General features: G+C 40.8%; 1 protein-coding gene across 5 annotated transcripts in view; it reads left to right on the top strand.

Moving 5' to 3' along the window:
* The window catches only part of NRG1 (neuregulin 1), a 1,009,792-nt gene that overhangs the window by 789,039 nt on the left and 198,259 nt on the right, over positions 1-22,494 (top strand). For 4 of the 5 annotated variants that reach the window (XM_060001391.1, XM_060001390.1, XM_060001388.1 and 1 more), the window contains exon 1: positions 5,832-6,385. The exons of the other annotated variant lie outside the window; for it this stretch is intronic. In XM_060001391.1, coding sequence (XP_059857374.1) covers positions 6,289-6,385 — 97 coding nt within the window. In that variant the 5' untranslated portion in view covers positions 5,832-6,288. Of the gene's footprint in view, positions 1-5,831; positions 6,386-22,494 lie in introns of those variants that run through there. 5 annotated transcript variants of the gene reach the window in all.

Raw genomic sequence — 22,494 nt, 5'->3', positions numbered from 1 at the left:
ACAATGCTGTGTTTAAAGGTTTTCATCCATTATCACTTTGTTAGAACAGCCTTGCTAAAACCCAGCTCTTCTAGGGGTCTCTCTAACACCTCATACAAATGCAAGGAAGGAAATGGAGCCAATAAATGTAATCTACAGGTGAAATTTGCAGAGGCAATTAAAAAAAAGGTAAGTATTTTCTTGGGATTTTACCATTTCACAGACGTTATCACCTCACCTCTTAAAGTTTTGAGAAATTATACCTATAAGTCAAGATTCTTATTCTATATGTCCATTCTTAGAAAGGCTTATTCAACAGAAATTATCCCCAAATGTCATGCCTGGTACCATAAACATCATTATCATTTTAAAATTTGACCAAATAAACATAAGCATACATACATGTATGTATGTATAGTCTTATATACATATAAAGCAATTCTAGTTATCCTCCTTTATTCACCAATTAACAAAATGTATGTAATTGGCTATGATGAAACAGGCACAGTGCTAGAGATATAACATAGAACATGAAATAGTCAGTCTTTGCCCTCAAAAAATTTAATGTCCAGTGGGAACAGATCATTGTATAAGAAAAACACTGTAAAAAATCATTTAAAAAATCCTTGTAAAAATAAAAATCACACACAAAAAATAATTACAAACTGGAAGAAATGTTCTGAAGGAGGTGTAAAAATGGGATGGGAGATTAAAATCATTTTCAAAGGTAATGGAAAGCCCTTCTAAGCAAATGAAATTCATTTGGAGCCTGAGCAGTAAGTGGAATTAGGCCAAGTTGTGGTAAATTCACGCAGAGGAAACGGTAAGTGCAAAGGCACTGAGGCTGGAAAGAATGACAAGTATTAGAGGCATGTTGCAAAGAAGCCTTCATGCATGAGGCATAGGGAGGGAGGGATGAAGCGTAGTGAGATCAGGCTGGAGTTAGGCACAGGCTAGCCCTACAAGGACACTGGGTATGGTTCTGGGAAGCAAAGGATGGCTGGGTTAAGTCTGCATTTCAAAAAGACTCCTCTGACTGCTGCATGTAGCAAAATAATTGGAGGGAGCAAGAGTCCAGGTGGAAAGCTTTACTATGATCAACGAAAAGATAAGACGAAGGCTTAAATTGGGGGGTACTTAGTGATGAGAAATAAAAGGAGACAAGTCAAAATGACAGGATTTGGGGAGGGGTTGGCTGCAGAAAGGAGGTGGCAAAGATGATTGTCAGGGTAGGTGATTGGTAATTGATTGACAGAAATGGTAATATCAGAACCAGTCTTTTTATATCCATCCTATTCTATTTAAATTCATTATATGCAAAGCCATTTAGTGCTTACTGCGTGCAAAGTACGGTGCTGAGAATTCTCATGGATAGCGATATGAAAAAAGTGGATAAAAGGATATATGATCTCCATCTTTTATAGATTCGCGTTCAAATTCAGACAGTGTTTCTCATTTCCAGTAGAGGAAAGAGAAGCAATAACTATACACCCACACACATATGCATTCATACACTCACAAATACAGATGTATACACACATGGATATCTACATATGTATATGTGTATGCATATATGCATGTATATATACATTTGAGGTATTTGCATCACATACACATCTTAAGTATGTGTTGCAAGGGGATGAGAAAGATAAAGATAAATAATTAGTGTGGAGGTCAGAAAGAGAAATCAAAAAGCTGCATGAGATTGTATTCTTCTTAAAAGAAAATAAAACGTTTCAAAGACTATTAAGTCTTACATCTCCACCCTATTAGAGAAGAGGTTTATGACACTAGGACTGTTTTTCAGATAGTGTCCACAAAAAGAAAGTAGGCACTAGTATTCAGCTGTATAATCCATTTTTAATCTATGATGTATCCCTACAATCATGAGAGTAATCTTATCATTAATAATAATGATAAACAATAATAATAATAACAATCATTGGTGTGGGATAATGTTTAAAAATCACACAAAGCAGAAGAGTATAAACACAGGTCTCATTTTAGTGTTGTTTGTATGTTACCGTTTTTAGTATTTTTCTTAGGATTCTAAACTCACAATTTGTTATCAAACTGACTTCACAGCAGACAGAATATGATTAGTTAAGAATTTTGTTTAATATTTTCCAAATGTACCGGAGCACACGATTTCCAGTTTTGCGTGGGTATCTTGTCGGTCAGAAGACTTTTGTTTAATGAACTCGGTTTGCGTGTTTATTCTAAGAGTCTAACTAAACATACAGGACAATTGCTGATTAGTGAATTCTTAAAGCTGCTTTCATCTTATTTTCCTTACACTATAGTCTTTGCTTGTTTCAGTTCATTGCAGCTCTATTTAGAATAGCCAGGACATGGAAGCAACCTAAGTGCCCATAGACAGATGAATGGATAAAGAAGATGTGGCACATATATACAATGGAATATTACTCAGCCATAAAAAGAAACAAAATTGAGTTATTTGTAGTGAGGTGGATGGACCTAGAGTCTGTCATACAGAGTGAAGTAAGTCAGAAAGAGAAAAACGAATACCGTATGCTAACACATATATATGGAATCTAAAAAAAAAATGTGTATTCATTTTGACTGCCTGTTAATGTCTTCTCTTTATAGTGATAGTACGTGAAAGTAGTATCTAATTTCTGAATTAGTATATAATTGTGCAGATAGTGGAATATGCTTGGAATCACTAGAAGTGAATTTGCCATGAAGCTAAGGAAGCTTCAGGGCCTCTCACTTCCAAGGCTCCCTTTAACAGTCTTGGATCTAAATTTGTATTTTTAAGTTTGTGTTCTTTCCCTTTAAAAAGATCTCCCAAATCTCATGAGCTTCAGGCCCTGGAAAACTTATCTGGCTCTGCTTTTCGTTTGTATTGTAATAATTAATTTGTTTTCATGCCTTTCTCATATTATTTTGGCTTCATGAGAATGGGGCAATTTTTTTTCTTTCTTTCAGTTTCTCTACTGTTAAGCATTTACTTCAGTAAATGCTTTGTGAATTAATGAATAAGTCATGCGCCTTTAGTGGTCGTGCTGGAGCTGGCTCTGGTGAGGGAGATTTTCTTTTGTATCCATGCATCTTTATTAACAATGAATTTGTTGCAAAGTTTAAAAAAATAATCTACATAAATTATCTTGTTACTTCATTTTTTAAAAGTTAAAAATATCTATTTGCAGAATTTAAAATGAAATTCCCATTACTGTCAGTATGCACAATATTTTGCAAAAATTTAAAAATGTTCACATGTTAATGTTCTTTCACTTTTGGTTTTTTTTTCTTTTTAAGATTTTCTTGGAGTATTTTCCAAATGGGAATTCATGAGAGAAAGGGTATATTTGGCCAGCTTTGTGGATTCTAAGAGTGCTTCTAAAAGTTAAGCCTCGCCAAAGAAAAGTGTTATGGCACAGGATTGCCTTTATTATAAGCTGTCATTTAATATAAGAGCTCCATTTTGTCTTTCTTTATTTCTCAAGTTGCTTATTTATAAATACCCACTCTAGTTTTCACGAGTTGACATATGTTGACAGGTTGACATATATTACCTGAGAGCTGATATACCCTGTATGATACAGACTCTAAGAGCTGAACAATACATAACAAATTAATAAAACGATACCATGAAAACATGTCATTGTTTCTAAATTGAGGTTAATATTTTGATTTTCAAGAAAGCAAAGAAAGGTTTCCTCCTTTCTCCATCCCTGTTCTGATCATTTCCGAGGATTTATAAAAATGCAAAACAACAGCAACAACAACAAATTCATCTGCTACTTCCTGACCACAGAGATGAATAATTTAAGGGCAATTTCAAATTGGATTTTCCAGCTGGCTTTCTGTTTTATTTGGAAAGATCTGAAACTTTATTTTTTAATTCCAAAAGACATTTCTGCTTTCTGTCCTTCAGTTCTAAAATAATGATGTATCTGGTAACATGTAGCAGTTGTATACTAAGCCCTTACAGGGTCTCATATCCTGGAGAAAAAGTACCCTTTTTGAAAGGGCTCGCCTTTTCTGAGTTTTGCTGTTTTCCTGTTTGTTAAGTAGTGGCCCCACCTGGGAAAGCAGAGTTATTTCAACCATCATTCAGTTCCAGTTTACACTAGACTCTGTGGAATATTATAGTGCTATTCAGTATTCATAATCTCCCTGATTTTGCTGTTTTTATGGCCCAGTATAATTGATGTGTGGTGTTCGTTGGAAGGTTATCAGAAGATATTTGGACATCAAATTTTTCAAAATAAATGATGGCATTACTGCTAAGATATCTATTAACGACTTAACCCACCCAATAGAGTTAGATTCTTATTACAGTACAAATTAAAGGAGAATAAAATCATTCTTAATTTAGGACAGTTTTTAAATAACTGTTTTTGTCCCCCCTCCCTCTCCACATACATAGCAAGAAGGCACCCCAGATTTCACCTTTATCTAAATGGTGGCATTTGGAAAATATACCAAGAAGGCTGTCTGTAGGTAATGGTTCAGTTAGCATTAATCCCGGAGGACGGAAAATCAGGAGCAAATTACTTTTAAAGAGGGCTAAGTAAATTTCACATGTGGGTGGACGGTACTCACCTGTTCCAGAAAACAACACGTGGGCCTGTCACTGTAAATGAACATTCTGACTTAGCCACAGCTGCCATACATCTATGAGAACGTTTGCTTTACATGATTCTGGCTCATTACGCGGTGCTGATTACCCTGGCCTTTCACTGTTGTCCTTCGCAGCAGGGTGCTAACGTTTTCTGGATTTCACTGCTCTTTAGAATTCTCCACCAGAGGGAGGACAAGGGAAGGCGAAGTAGGTTTCACCCGCAGTTCTGAGGGAAGTTTGAATCGGAGAAAGCTAGCACTGACGAATTCAGGACCTCTGGTTCTGTCTCTCCACTTTACCTCCCCGTACTTGCTCTCTCGGCAGAACTGAGTGACTCTAGCTAGCGCAGTAATTTTATTGTCGATTGCTTTCCAACCCAGGTTTTATCAGTTAAGTTACAACTTGAATAATTAAGCTGTAGTGAGAGATACAGTTTAGGAGACCTCCCTCCCCCTTAGCAGAGGCCAGGTTATTATTATTTCTTTTAGGAAAAGCTGAAGATGAGAAGTCTGTCAGGCACGTTGTTAAACACACGAAGGCAGGACACAGACACATCCCAGGAGCAGATCGATGAAGATGGATTTATCTAACCATCTTTACGGTCCCCCGAGCCCTTCCTGTGTATCCACAGTCGCCTTACTCTTCCACCCAGAGTTTTATCTTTGCCCTACGTGCGTGTGGGGTTTTTCACTAAAGAAAGAAAGGACGGAACCCCAAACTCTAATGAGAAAACAGCAGCCGTTTCTCTCCTTCCCACGGGTTCCAGGGCCTTAATTTGGCCGGGCAGGTGTCGGAGCTGCAAAATTTGTCTCCACCATTTTCTCCGCGCTGGAGGGAAGGGACCAGCCCTCCCGGGCGCTGCCTGGCGGGGAAGCGGAGCGAGGAGCGAGGAGCGAGGGCCCCGGGTCCGGATCCCTTCCTGGGTCTCGGAATCTCCCCGGGACGCGTGGTCCGGCTCCCGCGGGCGCGGCGGCGGCGGCTGCTGCGCGCGGCTTCCAGCGACCCCTGTCGGGGGTGTCCGGCAGCCGCCCAGCGCACCGCCCCCCGCCCAGGCCGGCTCGGGGAGGGAAAGGGGCTGCGCCCGCGAGCGCCGAGCCCAGGCTCCTCCCGGTGGCGTGTCCGCGCCTCGGGGTGGGGGTGTGGCGGGGACGAGGGAGGGGGCGAGGCCAGGGGAGGGCGAGAAGGAGGCGCCAGCGTCCAACCTGCGGGCGGGAGGTGGTTGGCGGTGGGGCAATTGAAAAAGAGCCGGCGAGGAGTTCCCCCCAACTTGTCGAAACTCCGGGCTCGCGCGGAGGGCAGGAGCGGGGTGACTGCGGCTGCCGGGCGACGCAAGCGCTGGCCGGACGGTGATTGCCTCTCCCTCCTCGGGCTGCGAGCGCGCCGGACAGAGGCCGCGACAGGAGCCGACAGCGGCGGGAACCGAGCACTTCCCTGCGCGACAGGGGCCGCCCCGAGAGCGAGCGCGACCGCCGGACGCAGCGACCGCCAGTCCCAGGTGGCCCGGACCGCACGCCGCGTCCCCGCGCTCCCCGCCGGCGACAGGAGACGCCCCCCGCGCAGCGCGCGCGCCGCAGCCCGGCCGGTGGTTCTACCCGCCTCCGCCCCCCGCCCTCGAGGGACAAACTTTTCCCAAAGCCGATCCCAGCCCTTGGACCAAACTTGTCGCGCGTCGCCTCCGCCGGGCGCCGTCCGCGCAGAGCGTGCACTTCTCGGGCGAGATGTCGGAGCGCAAAGAAGGCAGAGGCAAGGGGAAGGGCAAGAAGGACCGAGGCTCCGGGAAGAAGCCTGCGCCCGCGGCGGGCGGCCCGAGCCCAGGTGAGTGCGCCGCGCGGCCGGGGCTCCGCGATCCTTCTCCTCCTTCTCTTTCTCCTTCTCAGATGCCGTCGCCTCGCCCTCGCCTGCCTGCGCCCTGCGCTCCGGGCGCCTGGCCCTGCTCCCGGTCGTCCGCGGGGCCGGGCGGTGCTCGCCCTCCATGGGGCCGCCCCTCACCTGGGCGTCGAGCCCCACCCGGGCGCCAGCAACCCGCGGTCAGGGTGAGGACGGAAGCCGGGACCGCGCCTCCGGAGGAGCCGGACGCGCCGCGCTCCCTGGCACGGCCTTTGCCCAGCACCCCAGAGCCGAGCCCAGCCCGGGAGCGGGACCCGGCGTGCAGGAGCGGAGGCCGGGTGCGCGCGTGTCCAGCGCCAGCAGCGCTTTGCACGGGCCCCGCCTGCCCTCTAGCGAGAAAAGCGGGAACGGGTCTCCCCTCGCAGCGCCTGGCTCGGAAGAACGGGGTGCTCTAGAGAGAACGCGAGCGGTCGCGCGTCGGTGTTTTGGGCTCCGGGGAGGGAGTGCAGGGTCGCGGTGTGCGCGGACGCTCACTCGGATTCAGGCCTGCGGTATCGGAGCTCAGATCAGCTGAGAGGGATTCCTAGAGGTCAGCGAAGCAGATAAAATCCAGCCCAGTGCCAGGAATCAGGTCCCCAAAAAGGTTCTCAAACTTTCGGTTTTGCAGTTCTATTTTTCAGAACCTCTTTGATAAATGTGGTTAATTTATGTTCCCAAGAGATGCCCCAAAGCAAAAGTTCATTTGAACTTTTGAACCCAGTTGCCCACTGGTTATATAATAGAATGAAATGGCAGCTGAGGCTTTCTAGAGACCAGTCTAGTGCGTGATAATCGGTTCACGGACGTGAATGACAGTTTCACCTTCTGTTTCCCTAAGAAGGGCTGATGCTTTCGACACTGTCTTGGAAAGAGGAGGCGCCCCAAATAAATACTTGTTTATGAGTGATTAAGTGAAGAGGATGCTTTAAAAAAAAAACGGAGGGGTGGGGGAAGAATATAAGGGCTTTTTTCTGCCTCTGCACTTCCCAATTATTAATTGATCCAGAGACCTCAAGGCACTTGGAACATCCCCCAGCACACTTCGTAAAGTATTTTTGAAGAATTAGTTCAATGGCATTCTGTTATCTTACAGAAGTATTTGCCCGTTCCTTGCAGGAAGTAAACAAGATTTGCCCAGTTCTCTTACTGGCATCGCTGAGAGCATTTCAGAGCCTGGCTTATTGGCAGAGACCTTAAACAGGTTTTGAGCAAAACAAATTGAACAGAGAGTAATTGTTTGGCCACTGACCATTCCTGTGCATGCTTCTATGATAGGATGCTGCTGGGCAGATCACCTTCATTACCCTTCATTAGCTCTCATGAGGGTGTATTGAAATTTTCCTTACTTTATCCCTGTTTTGGAGACACCCTATCGCATTTTATTCAACAAAGGCTGAAGTGGGGAGCTGGATTAGCAATCTCCCTAAGTGACATTCTCTACTGTCCTCTCGCAGGTTATCTTAGTAAATGAAAGAGCTCTTAGACCTGACCGCAGTGGTAAAGTTGTAAAGAGTTATTTGCGGGGCTCTTTAAGTGTTGTCCTGTCCTGCCTGGGAGTACTCTGCCTTCAGACGTTTCTGTGGTCCTCTGGAGGAGGTCTGATGAATTAAGGAGGGGACGGTGGCTTGAAGTAGCATCCCTTTCAGGTAACAGGTCTGCACTTCGTCAAGGCTTCAGGGCAGCAATGCCTTAGTTAACATAGACATTTCAGATAAGCACCCGTGGTGGGTGGGAGAGATTTTAAGAACCAACAGGCATTTCTGTGTCCTACAGATCTCATCTATTAGGTAGGCAGCTGTGTTGGGACTACCTAATATTCTCTCCTGACACAGCGTCCCAGAGTTTCCTTGGTGACTCTCATTATGCTTTCCAGTCCCACCGCTGTGATTCCCTCTGAACCAGATAGATTGGCATCTTTAAGTGACATTCTCTTGACTCTCTTCCCAGAGAATCTGGAGTGAACTTGGCTCTAGGTTGGTTTTAAAGTGTATCTCTCTTTTCCATCAGGTAGTTGTCTTCCTTGGGGAGGAACTTTTTACCCCCCTCCAGGGCACCTTGTGCTTGTTAAACCCTATAAAGCAGATAAGAATATTTATTCTTCATTTGATTCAAAAACAACGATCAACTTGAAACCTGCTTTAGGTGAAAGCACCTGGCGTTAAATAGTATTGCTTTGAAATCACTGTTTCTTTCCTTCTTGTCATTTCCCTTGTAATGCTGTCAGTGTACTTTTCCTTATCTTAGGAGAGTGAATAACTGAGAGCCATAATGGTTTGTGAGGGAAACCCACACCTCTTTTTCAAGCTTCTTTGCACTCTGTAGTCCTCAGGCATCCTCAAAGGAATGACCTCTAGATGCCGTAACTATAGCATCGCCACTTGGCATACCGGCTCAAATTAGGGCTTACAGGACACCCATCTCTTAAATAGCTCCTCCATCAGTGCCCTTCAATCCCAGGTTTCACCCCTTTCTTAAAACAGCCGCTGAAACTTGCTGTCCTACACGATGCCCATGCAACAGCCAAGCCTCTTTTTGGAGGTTATAACCTTACTTCACGACAGTCAAGGGAGAGAGAAGGCTGAGAGCACTCAGCCCCTCAGCCCCGCTGTGAGCTGTATTACATGCGGAGGCATAAACACATCTGTTGGAGGGATAGCTTTAGGGGAACAAGATTCCTTTAACTTTCATGCGACACGTGTGACTGGTATGTGATACATACGTAGCTGTGTTCCGTAGCATCGCATTTTTATACTGAATTGCACGCTGTTGTGGCGGCAGATGTTCAACAGAATTATCTGTGTCGCAGTAATGACTCTAATAGTTCCCAGGCCCTTGGGGTCATTGATTTTTCTTCTTTGCTCAAAAAAAGAAAAAAAGAAAAAAGCAACCTCAGCGTAATCCTGGGCTTTGTAACGAGGATCCATGTACCAAGGGTGCTGTAACTTCCTGCACCTCCTAGATGCTGGATCTCCCATATCCAGACTTTTCGTATTGATTCAGCTCAGCAAACTTTATCTATTGAAGCCTGAATTACAAAACCAGAGCTTCCCCCCCTCCCCCCACCCATTTGGTATTTGGCTCTAAGCTTCTTCTATGAATCTCTGTTGATGTTTTTCTTTCATTAAAACATTGCAAAGGATTCTTTTTATTTTTATTTTTCCTTTTAAATGACCTGGAACCCATTCATTATCAAGCCTAGCTCAGTTCTAGAGCTACTGGGTCTCCCTTCACCCCTGGCAGAAGGGGCGTTTGTCAGTACAAGTGGTGGAAACATCAAAACACTTAGTATCCCAAATGGCTAGAAGCCGGCCATGTGCTTCCCGGGTGACATCACCCACCTGTTTTGTTAACTCAGTGGCTTCCCAGGCTGAAGTGCTTGTCAAACATTCTTGGGTATGAAGTGCCCCGTCACTACCAGGGCAGCGCGTGTTTACAGAACAGGAGGAATGTCCAGTGATCTGTTTCAAGCTGGTGACTTGTGACCACTTAGATGATGTAATTATTAAAGACATTAAATACTAATTTTAGAATGAAGCGGGTTTATTTTGGAGAATGATTTTAAGAGAGTGGGAGAAACTTGGGATACTGTTCTCATATCTGCAAAATGAGAAAATGATATGATGGAAAAATGGGAAGAAAAGACCATAAAGTATGTAAGTAATCAGAAAATATTGAACCAGTATGAGAGCAATGAACACATTACATGCCAGGCACTAGTATTTTATACTTTTAATAAGGGAGTTACTATTTACTAAATATCCTACCATGTTCCAGGCAGTGTGACAGATGCTCTGTGTGTTTCATCGCCTGTCCTTTAGTACGAAAATGCCTCACTATTACAGGGTACCTGGTACTTAGTGCTACAGCCCGATTGCCTGCATTTAAATCCTAGTTCTGGGGCTTCCCTGGTGGCGCAGTGGTTGCAGGTCCGCCTGCTGTTGCGGGGGACGCGGGTTCGTGCCCCGGTCTGGGAGGATCCCACGTGTCGTGGAGCGGCTGCCACGACAGTGAGAGGCCCACGTACCGCAAAAAAAAAAAGGTTAAATCCCAGTTCTGCTCCTTACCTGTATAGTGATGGGAAAGTTACTTAATCTCTCCATGCCTGTTTCCTTATTTGTAAAATTGGGATAATAAAATTATTATCATAAAGTTATGCCGAGGCTTAAATGAGATAACAGCAGTAGTAAGTGCCCCATCGGTGTTAGCTCTCTTGAGAAAGTGATTTAAGACACAGATCTTCTGTGCCTTTGCTAAGATATCTGACACAATTTTCCACATTTACCTTGTACGGTAAAAAATAATCGAGAGCTGGCCTTAGATTAGAGTGAGTATAAATATTAATATGTACTACTTGTAAATAGAGAGAAAAGTGGATAAGTATGTCAAATACCATAACTGCATATAGGTATTATGAAAACAGTCCTGAATTCAGTCTAAATATTGAAAGTAGAGTGAGGTGCAATATCGTTTTATCTCTGGCAGAAAAAGGTTGAGGTCTCAAACTTGAGAAGGTTTTGAAACATGAGTCCTTTTCTGGCCACACTGAAGAGTTGATGCTTATATAGAATGCATGCGTAGTCTTTTGGGACTAGTACAAATTGAAAAAGAAAATGTGTATCCACATGCTCTTTGTTATCTTTTTATCGAATGTAAGAGTATATTGCCAACAAGGTTCATGGAATCCAGTGAAGGTGTTTCTAAATATAAACAAAATAATGAATATTAAAAAAATCTACATCTTTCATTATCCCCCCCTCCACACACACTAGAATGGCTGTAGGTAGTGCTTAAAGTTCTGGAAGTGTGATTCTTAGCAAATCAGTGTTTTATTAGCGTTCTCAAAGTGACAAGTTACATTTGACACTAACGGTATTGATCTTATCCTGTTGTTCTGTTAGGATAGACGAAAACAAACCAAGTGTCAGTATTTTGGGTGAGTGATTTCATTTGCTCAGAGAAAAAGAAAGTGGACTTCTAATATTTTGATTAACCCTCGAGTTCTCCTCTTGACAAACAGAAAATACAGAAACTTAAATGATATAGTATTAGCTTAAAAACGGATTTATCTTTATCAGAGGAAAATAACATCTATTAAATATGCTGTCAGGTATATAAAATGAAATTTCTTCAAAGGACCAAGTGGTGTTTTGGGTTCATCCTAATCCTACGCATGTTTGCATGTGTGTCCTTTCGTGGGTTTTAACAGATTTTTTAAAAGCGAGCTACCAAAATGCCAATAGATGTCAGTGTTTGTTGCTTTAGAAAAAGTAAGGTGTTAGAAGCAAAAAAAAAAGCTTAATTTATTCTCAGTTTTGATAAGCATACAGCTGACTACTTTGAAAAGTTTGACAATTAGTAATACCCTATATAACCTTGCTTACTTACATTTTGTGAATGAAAATGGCACATTTTCACGTTGAGACCTCTCTTCTAACTATGAAAAAAATGCCTCTACAATTAATTCCCCAAGGAATTCAGAATGCAGGCTGAAATACACTAATCAGTGCATTCCTTTTTTTTTTAATGAAGGAACAATTATTTGAGAATGTTGTTACATACACCTTGGATTTATTTGCATTTGTAAACTATAAATTAAGTACGCATGTTTCTTAGGTCGCCTTGATTACAATTGCATAAGTGCGTTTTTGAGTCCAACTTAAGTACGATCTGTGGAGTTCTGCCTTTGGAAGGTCAGAATTCTCTTCTTTCTCCGTTTCACTAGTGTCACCTTTTTCTGGCCTCCAGAGGGTGCTCCAGGAGCATCACACTGCTATTCCCCAAAGAACGACTCCTTTTTTCTTTTCTAAGTGACTTAGATATTCTGGGCAATCTATGGGGAAGAATAGGATCCTGATTTCATCAGTTACTACCTCAACTGGAGTTTGTTTCCCAGCTAGACCAAAATAGACCAAATTCGCTAAGAACATTCCGAAACATCATTCTGATGATGACGATGCAGTTGTAAAAACCTGCAAGGGCACATCTGTGAGATTTACTTTTATTTTATTTCATTTTAAAATTTTTTATTGGAGTATAGTTGATTTACAATGTTGTGTTAGTTTCAGGTGTACAGCAAAATGAATCAGTTACACATATACATATATCCACTCTTTTGTAGATTCTTTTCCCATATAGGTCATTACAGAGTACTGAGTAGAGTTCCCTGTGCTATACAGTAGGTCTTTATTAGTTATCTATTTTATATACAGTAGTGTGTATATGTCAGCCAACAACTTGTCCCCAGAGAACTTAGCATCTTATAAGCATCTTTCAGTCGTCCCTTAGAGCAGTTCCTCTTGCATAAGTTCGGGCAGTACCTGCAAAGACATTTAGTCATATTTAAAAGTTCCACTGTGGCATTGGAAAATTATACATGAGCACCTCAAAATTACACAGAGGATCTTTAGGAGCCCATGTTTTCACGTCTTCACACCTTATCCTCAACCCCTAGCTAAAATGTTTAAGAACTCTACTTTGAGCTACATGTTTTTGAAAATGGGTTGGAATGACTAATTCTTTTGGATCACGGGCTAACGTTATAACACTGTCGCAGAGGCACTGTTATTTGCTCACGATTTATTCCACTCTGCACTGGTCATGTTCATTGTGAGTTACTCCCAGTTTGTTACTCTCCTTCTCTTTTTAAAGGGCAATATTGTTCACATTGTTTTGGTCCAAGAAAGGTATTATTGATGGGCAGTAGCGTTTGGTCTGCGACAGTGTCCCAAACCTTCTGTTTCATAGCTTCAGTTGGCAGGCAGCTGGCTCCTCTGGGCGGCTGTTGCATTTTAGTTTCAGTGATGTGAGAGTCAGGGAATGTTTTATTAGGTGGAACCATCAGAAATTGTCAATTCTGTAGATGATACACGACTGAATATTGTCAATGTCATATAGTTTAATATTTGGACTCTGTTTAGTAGTTTGACTTTATGCTTTACATGGTATTTTTATTATTTTTTTTTTATTTTATTTTTTTGGCGGTACGCGGGCCTCTCACTGCTGTGGCCTCTCCCGTTGCGGAGCACAGGCTCTGGACGCGCAGACTCAGCGGCCATGGCTCACGGGCCCAGCCGCTCCGCGTCATGTGGGAGCTTCCCGGACCGGGGCACGAACCCGTGTCCCCTATATCGGCAGGCAGACTCTCAACCACTGTGCCACCAGGGAAGCCCTACATGGTATTTTAAAAAATATAGTAGTGACAACTTTGAAAAAGGTCGTAGAAGTTAATTAAGTGAGGTTAAAGTAATGTATAAAAGGAAGCTGGGCTAGGAAGTCATTAAACCAGTTACATTTTCTCCAATACATAGGTCATATGGTAGCCATATAAAATGAATTCAGCATAAAGGTAGAGTGCCAGGGCAATGGGCATTTTCTCTTGGAGAGAAAAGTAGTACATTTCTATCACAACATGTAACTTGGATTTTTATTGAACCTGTTAGCAAACTGTTATTATGCTTTATCTTACCCACCGTATTTCTACAGAGATTACAAAGATGTGAGTGAGAAATATTAGTGACTAGTGAACAAACTTGGCTTTGTTTTATGGAATAATATTTTTTTAAACTTTACTCAGTATACAGTACTACAATTCAATTTTTCCAGTAGTTTTAATAAGTGTGAATTTTACTGCCATGTGAAAATATGCTCATTATCAATGGCCTATATTACTTTATAAATAAGGTTAGAACTTAGGTAAAGCCAGCTTTTTAAAGTGCATATGTTTCTGTTTGTAATTGTAACTCATCTGTTTGTTACATATGATCTCACAGTTGTAAAGACAAACTGCATTTTTAAAGGACTTGACAGTCTTCTTAGCTATTCCGTAGTAAATATAAAACCAATATTTAAAAGGAAATGTCTAAATTCTAATTTGGAATATTTTTCAGAACAAATAAATTTTATGCATATACTGAAATGTTCTGAATACTGAATGTGTTATATTTAAGGACTCCAGAATTGAAAGTTAAAATTCCCACAGATTTTATAACTTTTTCAAAAAATATATTTCAACCCTAGGTAAAGCAAAGTTTGGATATTAATTATGCATAGAAAATTTTCTCTGTTAAAGCCCTAAAGAGAGTTTTTGATCTTAACTGTTTAGTACATCATTTATTGAAAATTTTTCATTTGTATATATCATAATAGGAAATCGTATTTATGAGTGAACTGATAAGAAATGTATCCAAAAGTCAAAGAAAAAAAATGAAGGAGGTGGTCAACAGGTATTTAAAAGAAAACAAATGTTCATGATAAGAGAGTTTTCTTTTATAAATAACAATACCTATGTTGCTATTTAGTGTTTAGAGATATGTATTTTGTGAATCAAGTGTTCTCACTATTCTTAAGTTTATCAGGACTTAGAGAAGATTCTGGTTTTCCCTAAATGTGTCTTTTCTCCCCTTTCCTCATCCTATGCCATGGACTTTCTGTTGTACTGGGAGATAAGAAGGGGAGCAGAAGAGGATTGGTAACTTGCTCTAGTAGTAGTCGATGTGAAGTGGGCAGCAGGATTCATTTGGGACACAGCACACTATGGTTTTGTGTCTATAGTGTGAACATTTGTATTATGTTTAACATGATTTAGTATATGAAAAAAAATTTTTGTGGAACTTCCTTTTGCCTCTCTTCCCTTCCAAACTTGGAAAGTTGACTTTTAGTTATGAGCTTATACTATATTAATGGTTACAAATATTTAAATGAAAGAGTTGTTTTGTGTTTGTTTTATATATTCATGTAATATATGAGTATACAGTAGGAAGACTTCTTTGGATGGGGTCCAATGTCATATCCATTTGTAACCTCAGTTGGAGTTGAGCTGGGACTAAAACATGCACCTATGCAGTTCAGCGAAACCCAGATGAACATTCTAAATCCTCATTTTGATGATTCTCTTATCTTCTCTCCAAACCCACTGGAGTGAAGGAAGTATGAAGTATGGATGACATTTTTTTTTTTTTAATTTGTTTGGCTGCGTCACATTTTTTTTTCTTTAATTTGTTTGGCTGCGTCAGGTCTTAGTTGCAGTGCGTGGGCTTAGTTGCCCTGGGGCATGTGGGATCTTAGTTCCCCGATGGGAAAACTGGTCCCCTGCATTGGAAGGTGGATTCTTAACCACTGGACCACCAGGGAAGTCCCTGGATGACATTTTGAATCCAAATCTATATATTCCGCGGGAGCTGGGATGAAACGTAATCCCCCTAAAAAGCACAAACCTGGATTCAAGCCCCCCTGGGTGTGGTCCTACCTCTGACACCTTTGATCCAGCCATCTCCAAACCAGCAGTATCCTGACTTTCGGCAGCACTCGAGAACTGAGCAGTATTTTGCTTTTTCCCCAAATTATCTGGCCTGTTCGCCTTAAAAATAAAAACCTGTTTTCTGAATGTGACCACTAGAAAGAAAAATTAGCTGTGTTCTTTCCTAACCAGCAGGCCGAATGAGAATTCTTGTATTTGCATATAGTGTGATTCAGAACACATCAGCATGAAAATTTGACCTTGAGCAACACTGAGTAGAGGTTTCTGGGCCACTTGCATGGTGGCCCTGGCTTCATGATGGCTGTGTTGCTCCAGGATTGAGAGGTGCTGGTTTTAGTAAGACCAGAGCAGTGGTTGAAAGGCAAGGCTCTGGTTCTGTCCTCTGACTGCGTGGTGTGAACTCTGACAGTGATGACAACTACGTAAGCCTCAGTTTCTACGTGTGTACACTGTGGGAAATAATATTATGTAATTCATGTGGTTGTTCTAAGCAGTAGTGTTGAGTATTGTGCTGGGTACAGAGTAAGGACTAAATGATCAGTTTTACTGAGTTTAAATATCAACAAAATCTAAGCACTTTTCCAACGTGTGTTCATCTAATGTTGTCTTCTTGCTATGTATGTATCAATGTTGTCTGAACTTTAAGCCCTCCACAAATAACTATAAATACTGTACATTTTTTCACAGGGTCTTATACACAGAGGTTCTTTGTAAATAATTATCATGTTGATAATACATATCAAATATTTATTAGGTTTATATTCTATGGCTTTGGACTCTTGGTGAGAGTTGGATGTCATATATGTATAACACATTCATAAAGAGATCAACCAGATATTCCTGACCTTGAACTTTGGTCTATAGATAAACTCATTTTTGGAGAATGGAGGAACACTGGCAGTGATGTTTTAACAGATTGATGCAAAAATAGGTTATGTGCACTTATATTTTTAAATAATACACACGCACACACTTCTTTTAAAATATATGCCAGTAGGGCTTCCCTGGTGGCGCAGTGGTTGAGAGTCCGCCTGCCGATGCAGGGGACATGGGTTCGTGCCCAGGTCCGGGAAGATCCCACATGCCGCGGAGCGGCTGGGCCCGTGAGCCATGGCCGCTGAGCCTGTGCATCCGGAGCCTGTGCTCCACAACGGGAGAGGCCACAACAGTGAGAGGCCCGTGTACAGCAAAAATAAATAAATAAATAAAAAATAAAATAAAATAAAATTAAAAAATAAAATATATGCCAGTTAGTTCTTTAGATGTAACTTTCCTATTCCTAATCTCCCATGTCTTGATGGTCAAGGATAATTTTGTCTTACACATAGGGCCTAGTGGAGTACTTTACGTATAAATATTTATAGAATAAATGAGTGAGAATCATTTTTCTATTTATATTTTTTGACTATTTTGTTCCCTGAACTACAAGGAAAGATAATTGTAATGATGAATTGATTTAACTGGAGCATATTGTGTTGTGTGTGTGTAACTTTATTGTCTGACAAGATTTTCCATTTGTATATTAAGTTGACATTATTTTGTGTATATATATACACAAGCCTGCTTTTATATTCTTTTGGTATTTTCTCTTTTCTCTGCCAACAGAGTGACAGTATCTGTTTTAAGCACAATATTTCATTGTTTGAAATTATGGACTTTTCTACACTTTCCACTTTAAATGGTTTTTAAATAAATAAAAAAGGGGAGCCTGTCTTGAAGCTCGTGAAATGGTAGATTTTTATAAACAGTTGTGATCGCAGTAATATTGAAAATTATTGTCATCTATTTCTGAGAGATATATTGAAGACTGGTACATTACCCCCAGAAAGATTAGTTCGAACACAGAAAATAGATAGCGATTATAATTTGCTTTAGTGAGGTCACCTTGCTGTATACTTGGAATCTTCCCTGGGGGGGTGGGGAGAGGAAACGGCTCATGCATTATCCATTTTGGGAAAGAGTTATACATATACCGGAATTATGGAAATGAGCTGGTGGGTTTGTCAAAAGAAAACCAGTTATTGGAATACTGAGTTGAATAGAAAATGAAATACATAATTTTCCATATATTAAATTGAATAGAAATGGGAGACTTAGGTCTTAAGGGTTGTTTTTTGGGTTTTGTTTTAACATGTTGATTATATTGTACGTTCTCCCTTGCCCTTAACCTTACAGGAAGGAGAAATGTCGATAGAAATAGTTATTTTAAATATTTTGCTATTTGGAAAGCAACATTAGAGTTTTAAATGTTGTGTTCATTATTTATGCCCCATCAGAAAGCACTGGGATCCACTTCAGGGAGGCAGGTAAGATAAAGGCCATTATCTTTCCCTAGGATTTAGCAGAAGGTAAGGGACAGTGTAGAGCATATAGTCCCTGAGACCTACAGATTCACTGCCCTCTCACATTGAATGTAAAAGAGACCCCCTTCACCAAGGGAGCATCTAAGTTGGCCTGTGCAGGGGGAAGAAATGTCACCGCTTACAATATGCTACTGGTGACAGAATAAATATTCACAAAACATAAAAAGCTCAGTGAAAGCCCTGTATCTGAATTTGGTGACTAAAGTCACACTCTGTAAGGTAAAGACAAGTTTCAGTGCTTCCTTGCACCTTCCACTGAAGGTAGGCTTACTTCATTCCACCTCTTGAAATCATGATGAAAAGGCAGGATGCAGCCATCTTGCCTTAAGCCCAGCAATCTGGGAATAAAACTCCCTGTAGCCGGAAGGGTAGTAGCAACTGTCTTACAGGAATTTGCATCTAGACAGGCATGTTTGAGGAAACTTCACGGCGCCTACACCTTCGGGCGACAGGGATACTAAGAGAGGCAGCCATAGGGCTGAATGCTCTTTTTGTCATTTTGGACATGGGACTTTGTAAAGTTACTGCTGACCTTAATGCAGACGCCCTTTTGTGATTTGTTTCTGTGAAACTCATGGGCAGATGGATGGCACAGCTTCTGAAGAAGGCTGTTGCACTTGAGCAAAGATAAGTTACAACTGTACCAAGAGAACAATGTATTCATCCCCCAGTGGTCTTACCATTCTCACATTCACTCAAAGAGAGAAGTCACCCTTTGGAAGAGTCAGTGTTTTGCTAGTATTAGCATGTCAACTCCTTATAAAATATATATATATAAAAATTCCCTACTTAGAACTTAAAAGAATATATTTTTTATTATGAATATGGTGGTTCTTTGTTGAAAACTCCCTTGACAAATTAAGGAAATAATAACCATCCTTTGAATTGTCATGTTTCACAGTACATTACTAAAAGCCTCTTATGTAAGTAAGAACTGCTGGTTCCATGGACACAGTCACTCTATTTCTGGTCACGCGATAAAATAAGAAAGGGGAACTGATTATATTGACATACATACACGGGGGCCTAAGTACTAAATTTGCACATTGCCTTAATATGTGGTTGTATGCTTTCTATGGGAACAAAGTTTCTTTTCAGTTACTTTCAAAAAGTATTAATAAATAATTATACTTAAAATAGACTACAGCTACCTTTTAAATGGTTAGATAGGTTTACTTATAGGATTACTTTTGTGATTACTAATCCTTATACATATTTCAGGATTTGGTATAAATGTGAAGTCATTAAACTGTAAGGACATCTATAAATGTATGTAAAAAAAATAAGTGACTTTCTATGTTCTATCACCTTATTTTCTATAAAACAGAAAGTATACTTGGACTATTTTTATCTATTTTATTAACTTTATCTTATTTATTTTAAATTTATCCTCTTCGTTTTCTGTTTGCAGGATAGAGATCAAAGCAATCTCAGTTTTATTTCGAGCATTTTATTTTGTCACTTACATAATTTTAATTCTTAGAGAATAAACGGTTGTCCTCACCCAGAGGAATTTTTAATTGACTGATCATATGAGCACATTTTAGCAGTTAATGTCTCCAGACTGTGAACCTCTCAAGGTCATGTCTGTCTTATGCATTTTCATATCACCAGGGGCCAGCACAGTGATGGGAACATAGTTGTTGTTCTTAAAAATTTGTTCAGTGATTGAATAAATGAGGGAATATAGCTAATTTGCTTAAAACAACGCATTGTGGGAGCTTATGGGGAGCAATTTAATTATTATGTTTCTATCAGTTAATAAGCAAGTATGAGTGCAAATCACCAGTACTAGCAATTCATGGATTTGTTCCTAAACTGATCATATGTGGTTTTCCTGCTTGAAATTTGCACACTTTTTCTTAAAGCTCACAGTAAGTAATAATCAGTGCTTAATTATTCAGACAAATGAATAGGAATTCGAGGTTTGTTCAATCTACAATTCTTGCTAACCCTAAATTGTTTGTGTTACATTTCTTCTTAAGAACATAGCGGCAGTTAAGAAACTAATCTGATGCAGTTTAAGGAGTTTATATTTGTAAATACTTAGACTGTTGCCTGGAACATCGTGTTTGCTATGTTAAGAGTTCATTATATAAATAAAAAACAACCGTTCCTGGTAAGTAATGAAAATAATCTTAAACGATATTAATACTGCCTAAAAAGTAAGCTCTTAAATACAACTACAGTAGCCCTGGGGGGAAATCATAGAATGTTAGAACTGAAAAGGTTAACTTAGAGGCCATGTCCTTGAGTCATATCTTTTCAAATGAGGAAAACACAAGATCCAGCCAGAGTATCTGTCCCAGTACTAGAACCCAGGCATCCAGGTTTCAAGGTAGGGATCTGAATTACCATGATGCTACACTTACAGATCTAAGACGGACACTGTATGTGAATTCAACATTTATAGTACTTTAGGTGTTATTATGCTTCCAAGTAAGAGAGATGTATCTCTGTGTCATCAAATAGCACTTTGGCGTCCATCACTGATATGACTTTAATTATTTTGAGGGTTGCAGTAGATTTAAATCAGCTAAACTTTGGCATCTAATTGTTCCTTGTTATAATATCATGTGCCCAAGTGGATTCAATAAATATTAACTGACAAGATGACCAGTAAAGTAAGTAGTCCTAATGTCATAACCTGGAAGACGGGGGTAGTGTGTTTGTGTGTTGTGTGTGTTTGTGAGAGAGATCCATGTATGGTGTGGGTGTGAGCTGTCTCAGTGCTCTAAAACTTTGTAAGCACCGATACCTTAATGCGAGAGGCTCTAACAGCAAGAGAGATGTCTGTAGTCTCTCTGGATCCTCTGTATGTATAAGCAAAATGTATAAGCAAAAAATGTATAAGCAAAAAATGTATAAGCAAAAAAAGCTGTGAACACTTGTGCCTTGACAGCTGCTCTGAGGCCACCAAGTCATTCCCCCTTGCATCTGTGAGCCACTGACCAGTCACTGATCACAGTGACATTTTATCACTAACAACCTGAATTATCTTTGACCCAGAGACCTAGGGGGTCAAAGGCCTCCTACTCCATTATTAAATTTCCAGAGTGGTAGTTCAATTTGCATTAGGAGATTTATTTATATTTATTTATTTAGCTTTGGGTGAGGGAGGAGGAGGGAAATAGGAGGAATGACAGATGCAGTTGTTATTTTTTCCTCCCCTAAAGGATTATTATTTAGTCCAGACCTTTATCTGGAGGATTTTGCTAGCATCCTAAAAGAAAGGAGGGTCCCAACACTCAACACATTGTGGTTTTCGTCTGGGCCTCACATGGTGTCCTAAAGCTTACTGGGAACCATGTCAGACTGGGGCTTCACAGACTGTCATGCTGAGTGAAATAAGTCAGGCAGAGAAAGAGAAATATCGTATGATATTGTTTATATGCGGAATCTAAAAAGAAACGATACAAATGAACTTATTTACAAAACAGAAACAGACTTACTGATTTAGAGAATGAACTTATGGTTACGGGGTGGGGATGGAGGAAGGGTGAGGGGAGGGATAGTTAGAGAGTTTAGGATTGACATGTACACACTGCTATATTCAAGATGGATAACCAGCAAGGACCTACTGTAGAGCATGGGGAACTCTGCTCAATGCTATGTAACAATCTAGATGGGAAAATAATTTGAAAAAGAATAGATACATGTATATGTATAACTGAATCACTTTGCTGGACACCTGAAACTAACACAACATTGTTAATCAACTCTATTACAATATAAAATAAAAAGTTTAAAAAAAACTGGGCCTTCACAGAAGAATGGCCCTCCCCAGGTTGGAGCAGGGAGGGGCTTTGCCTTGAGGACAACGCAGATCCTTTGAGGGTGGTAGGAACTTGTAAAGTTGGCTGATTCATATTCAACTGGCCCCATTAATGAGGGCCTTAATTAGTGGCTAGAAAGAGACTGAAGAGTTCATTTGGAGCCCATCCAAGGAGCTGGGAGGGCAGACAATGCTGATTCCCAGCCAGTCACAGATGGAAAGGCTCTTCCAGGTCATAACTAAGGAAGCACTACAGGCTGGGAGGGCTGGAGAGTGAAAGCCTGGCTTCAGTGTGTGTGTGTGTGTGTGTGTGTGTGTGTGTGTGTGTGTGTGTGTGTGTGTGTGTGGTGGTTGTTGTTGTTTATTTTTAAAATTTTTATTGGAGTATAGTTGATTTACAATGTGTTTGAACCTATAAAACTGTATAATAAGCAGTCATCTCTTGGGATAAAGAGGGAAGCAGGAGCTGCAGTGAAGGAGCCCCGATGTGGTGGGGTGGAAAGGGCATGGCTCAGGCGGGCAGAACAGAAAGACACAGAGAGAGAGAGAGAACACACGACGTTCTTATGGTTTTGGCCGTAGTTTAAAATATCTGGGCTTTATATTCTTATCTAACGATTAAGGAGATTTATTTAGATGAAGTGTAAACGTTTTAGATGTAAAA

Source organism: Delphinus delphis, chromosome 21, assembly GCF_949987515.2.
Source record: "Delphinus delphis chromosome 21, mDelDel1.2, whole genome shotgun sequence".
NCBI classification, from domain to species: Eukaryota; Metazoa; Chordata; class Mammalia; order Artiodactyla; family Delphinidae; genus Delphinus; species Delphinus delphis.
The sequence above is the reverse complement of the archived record's forward strand: the minus strand, read 5'-3'. Positions and strand labels throughout refer to the sequence as shown.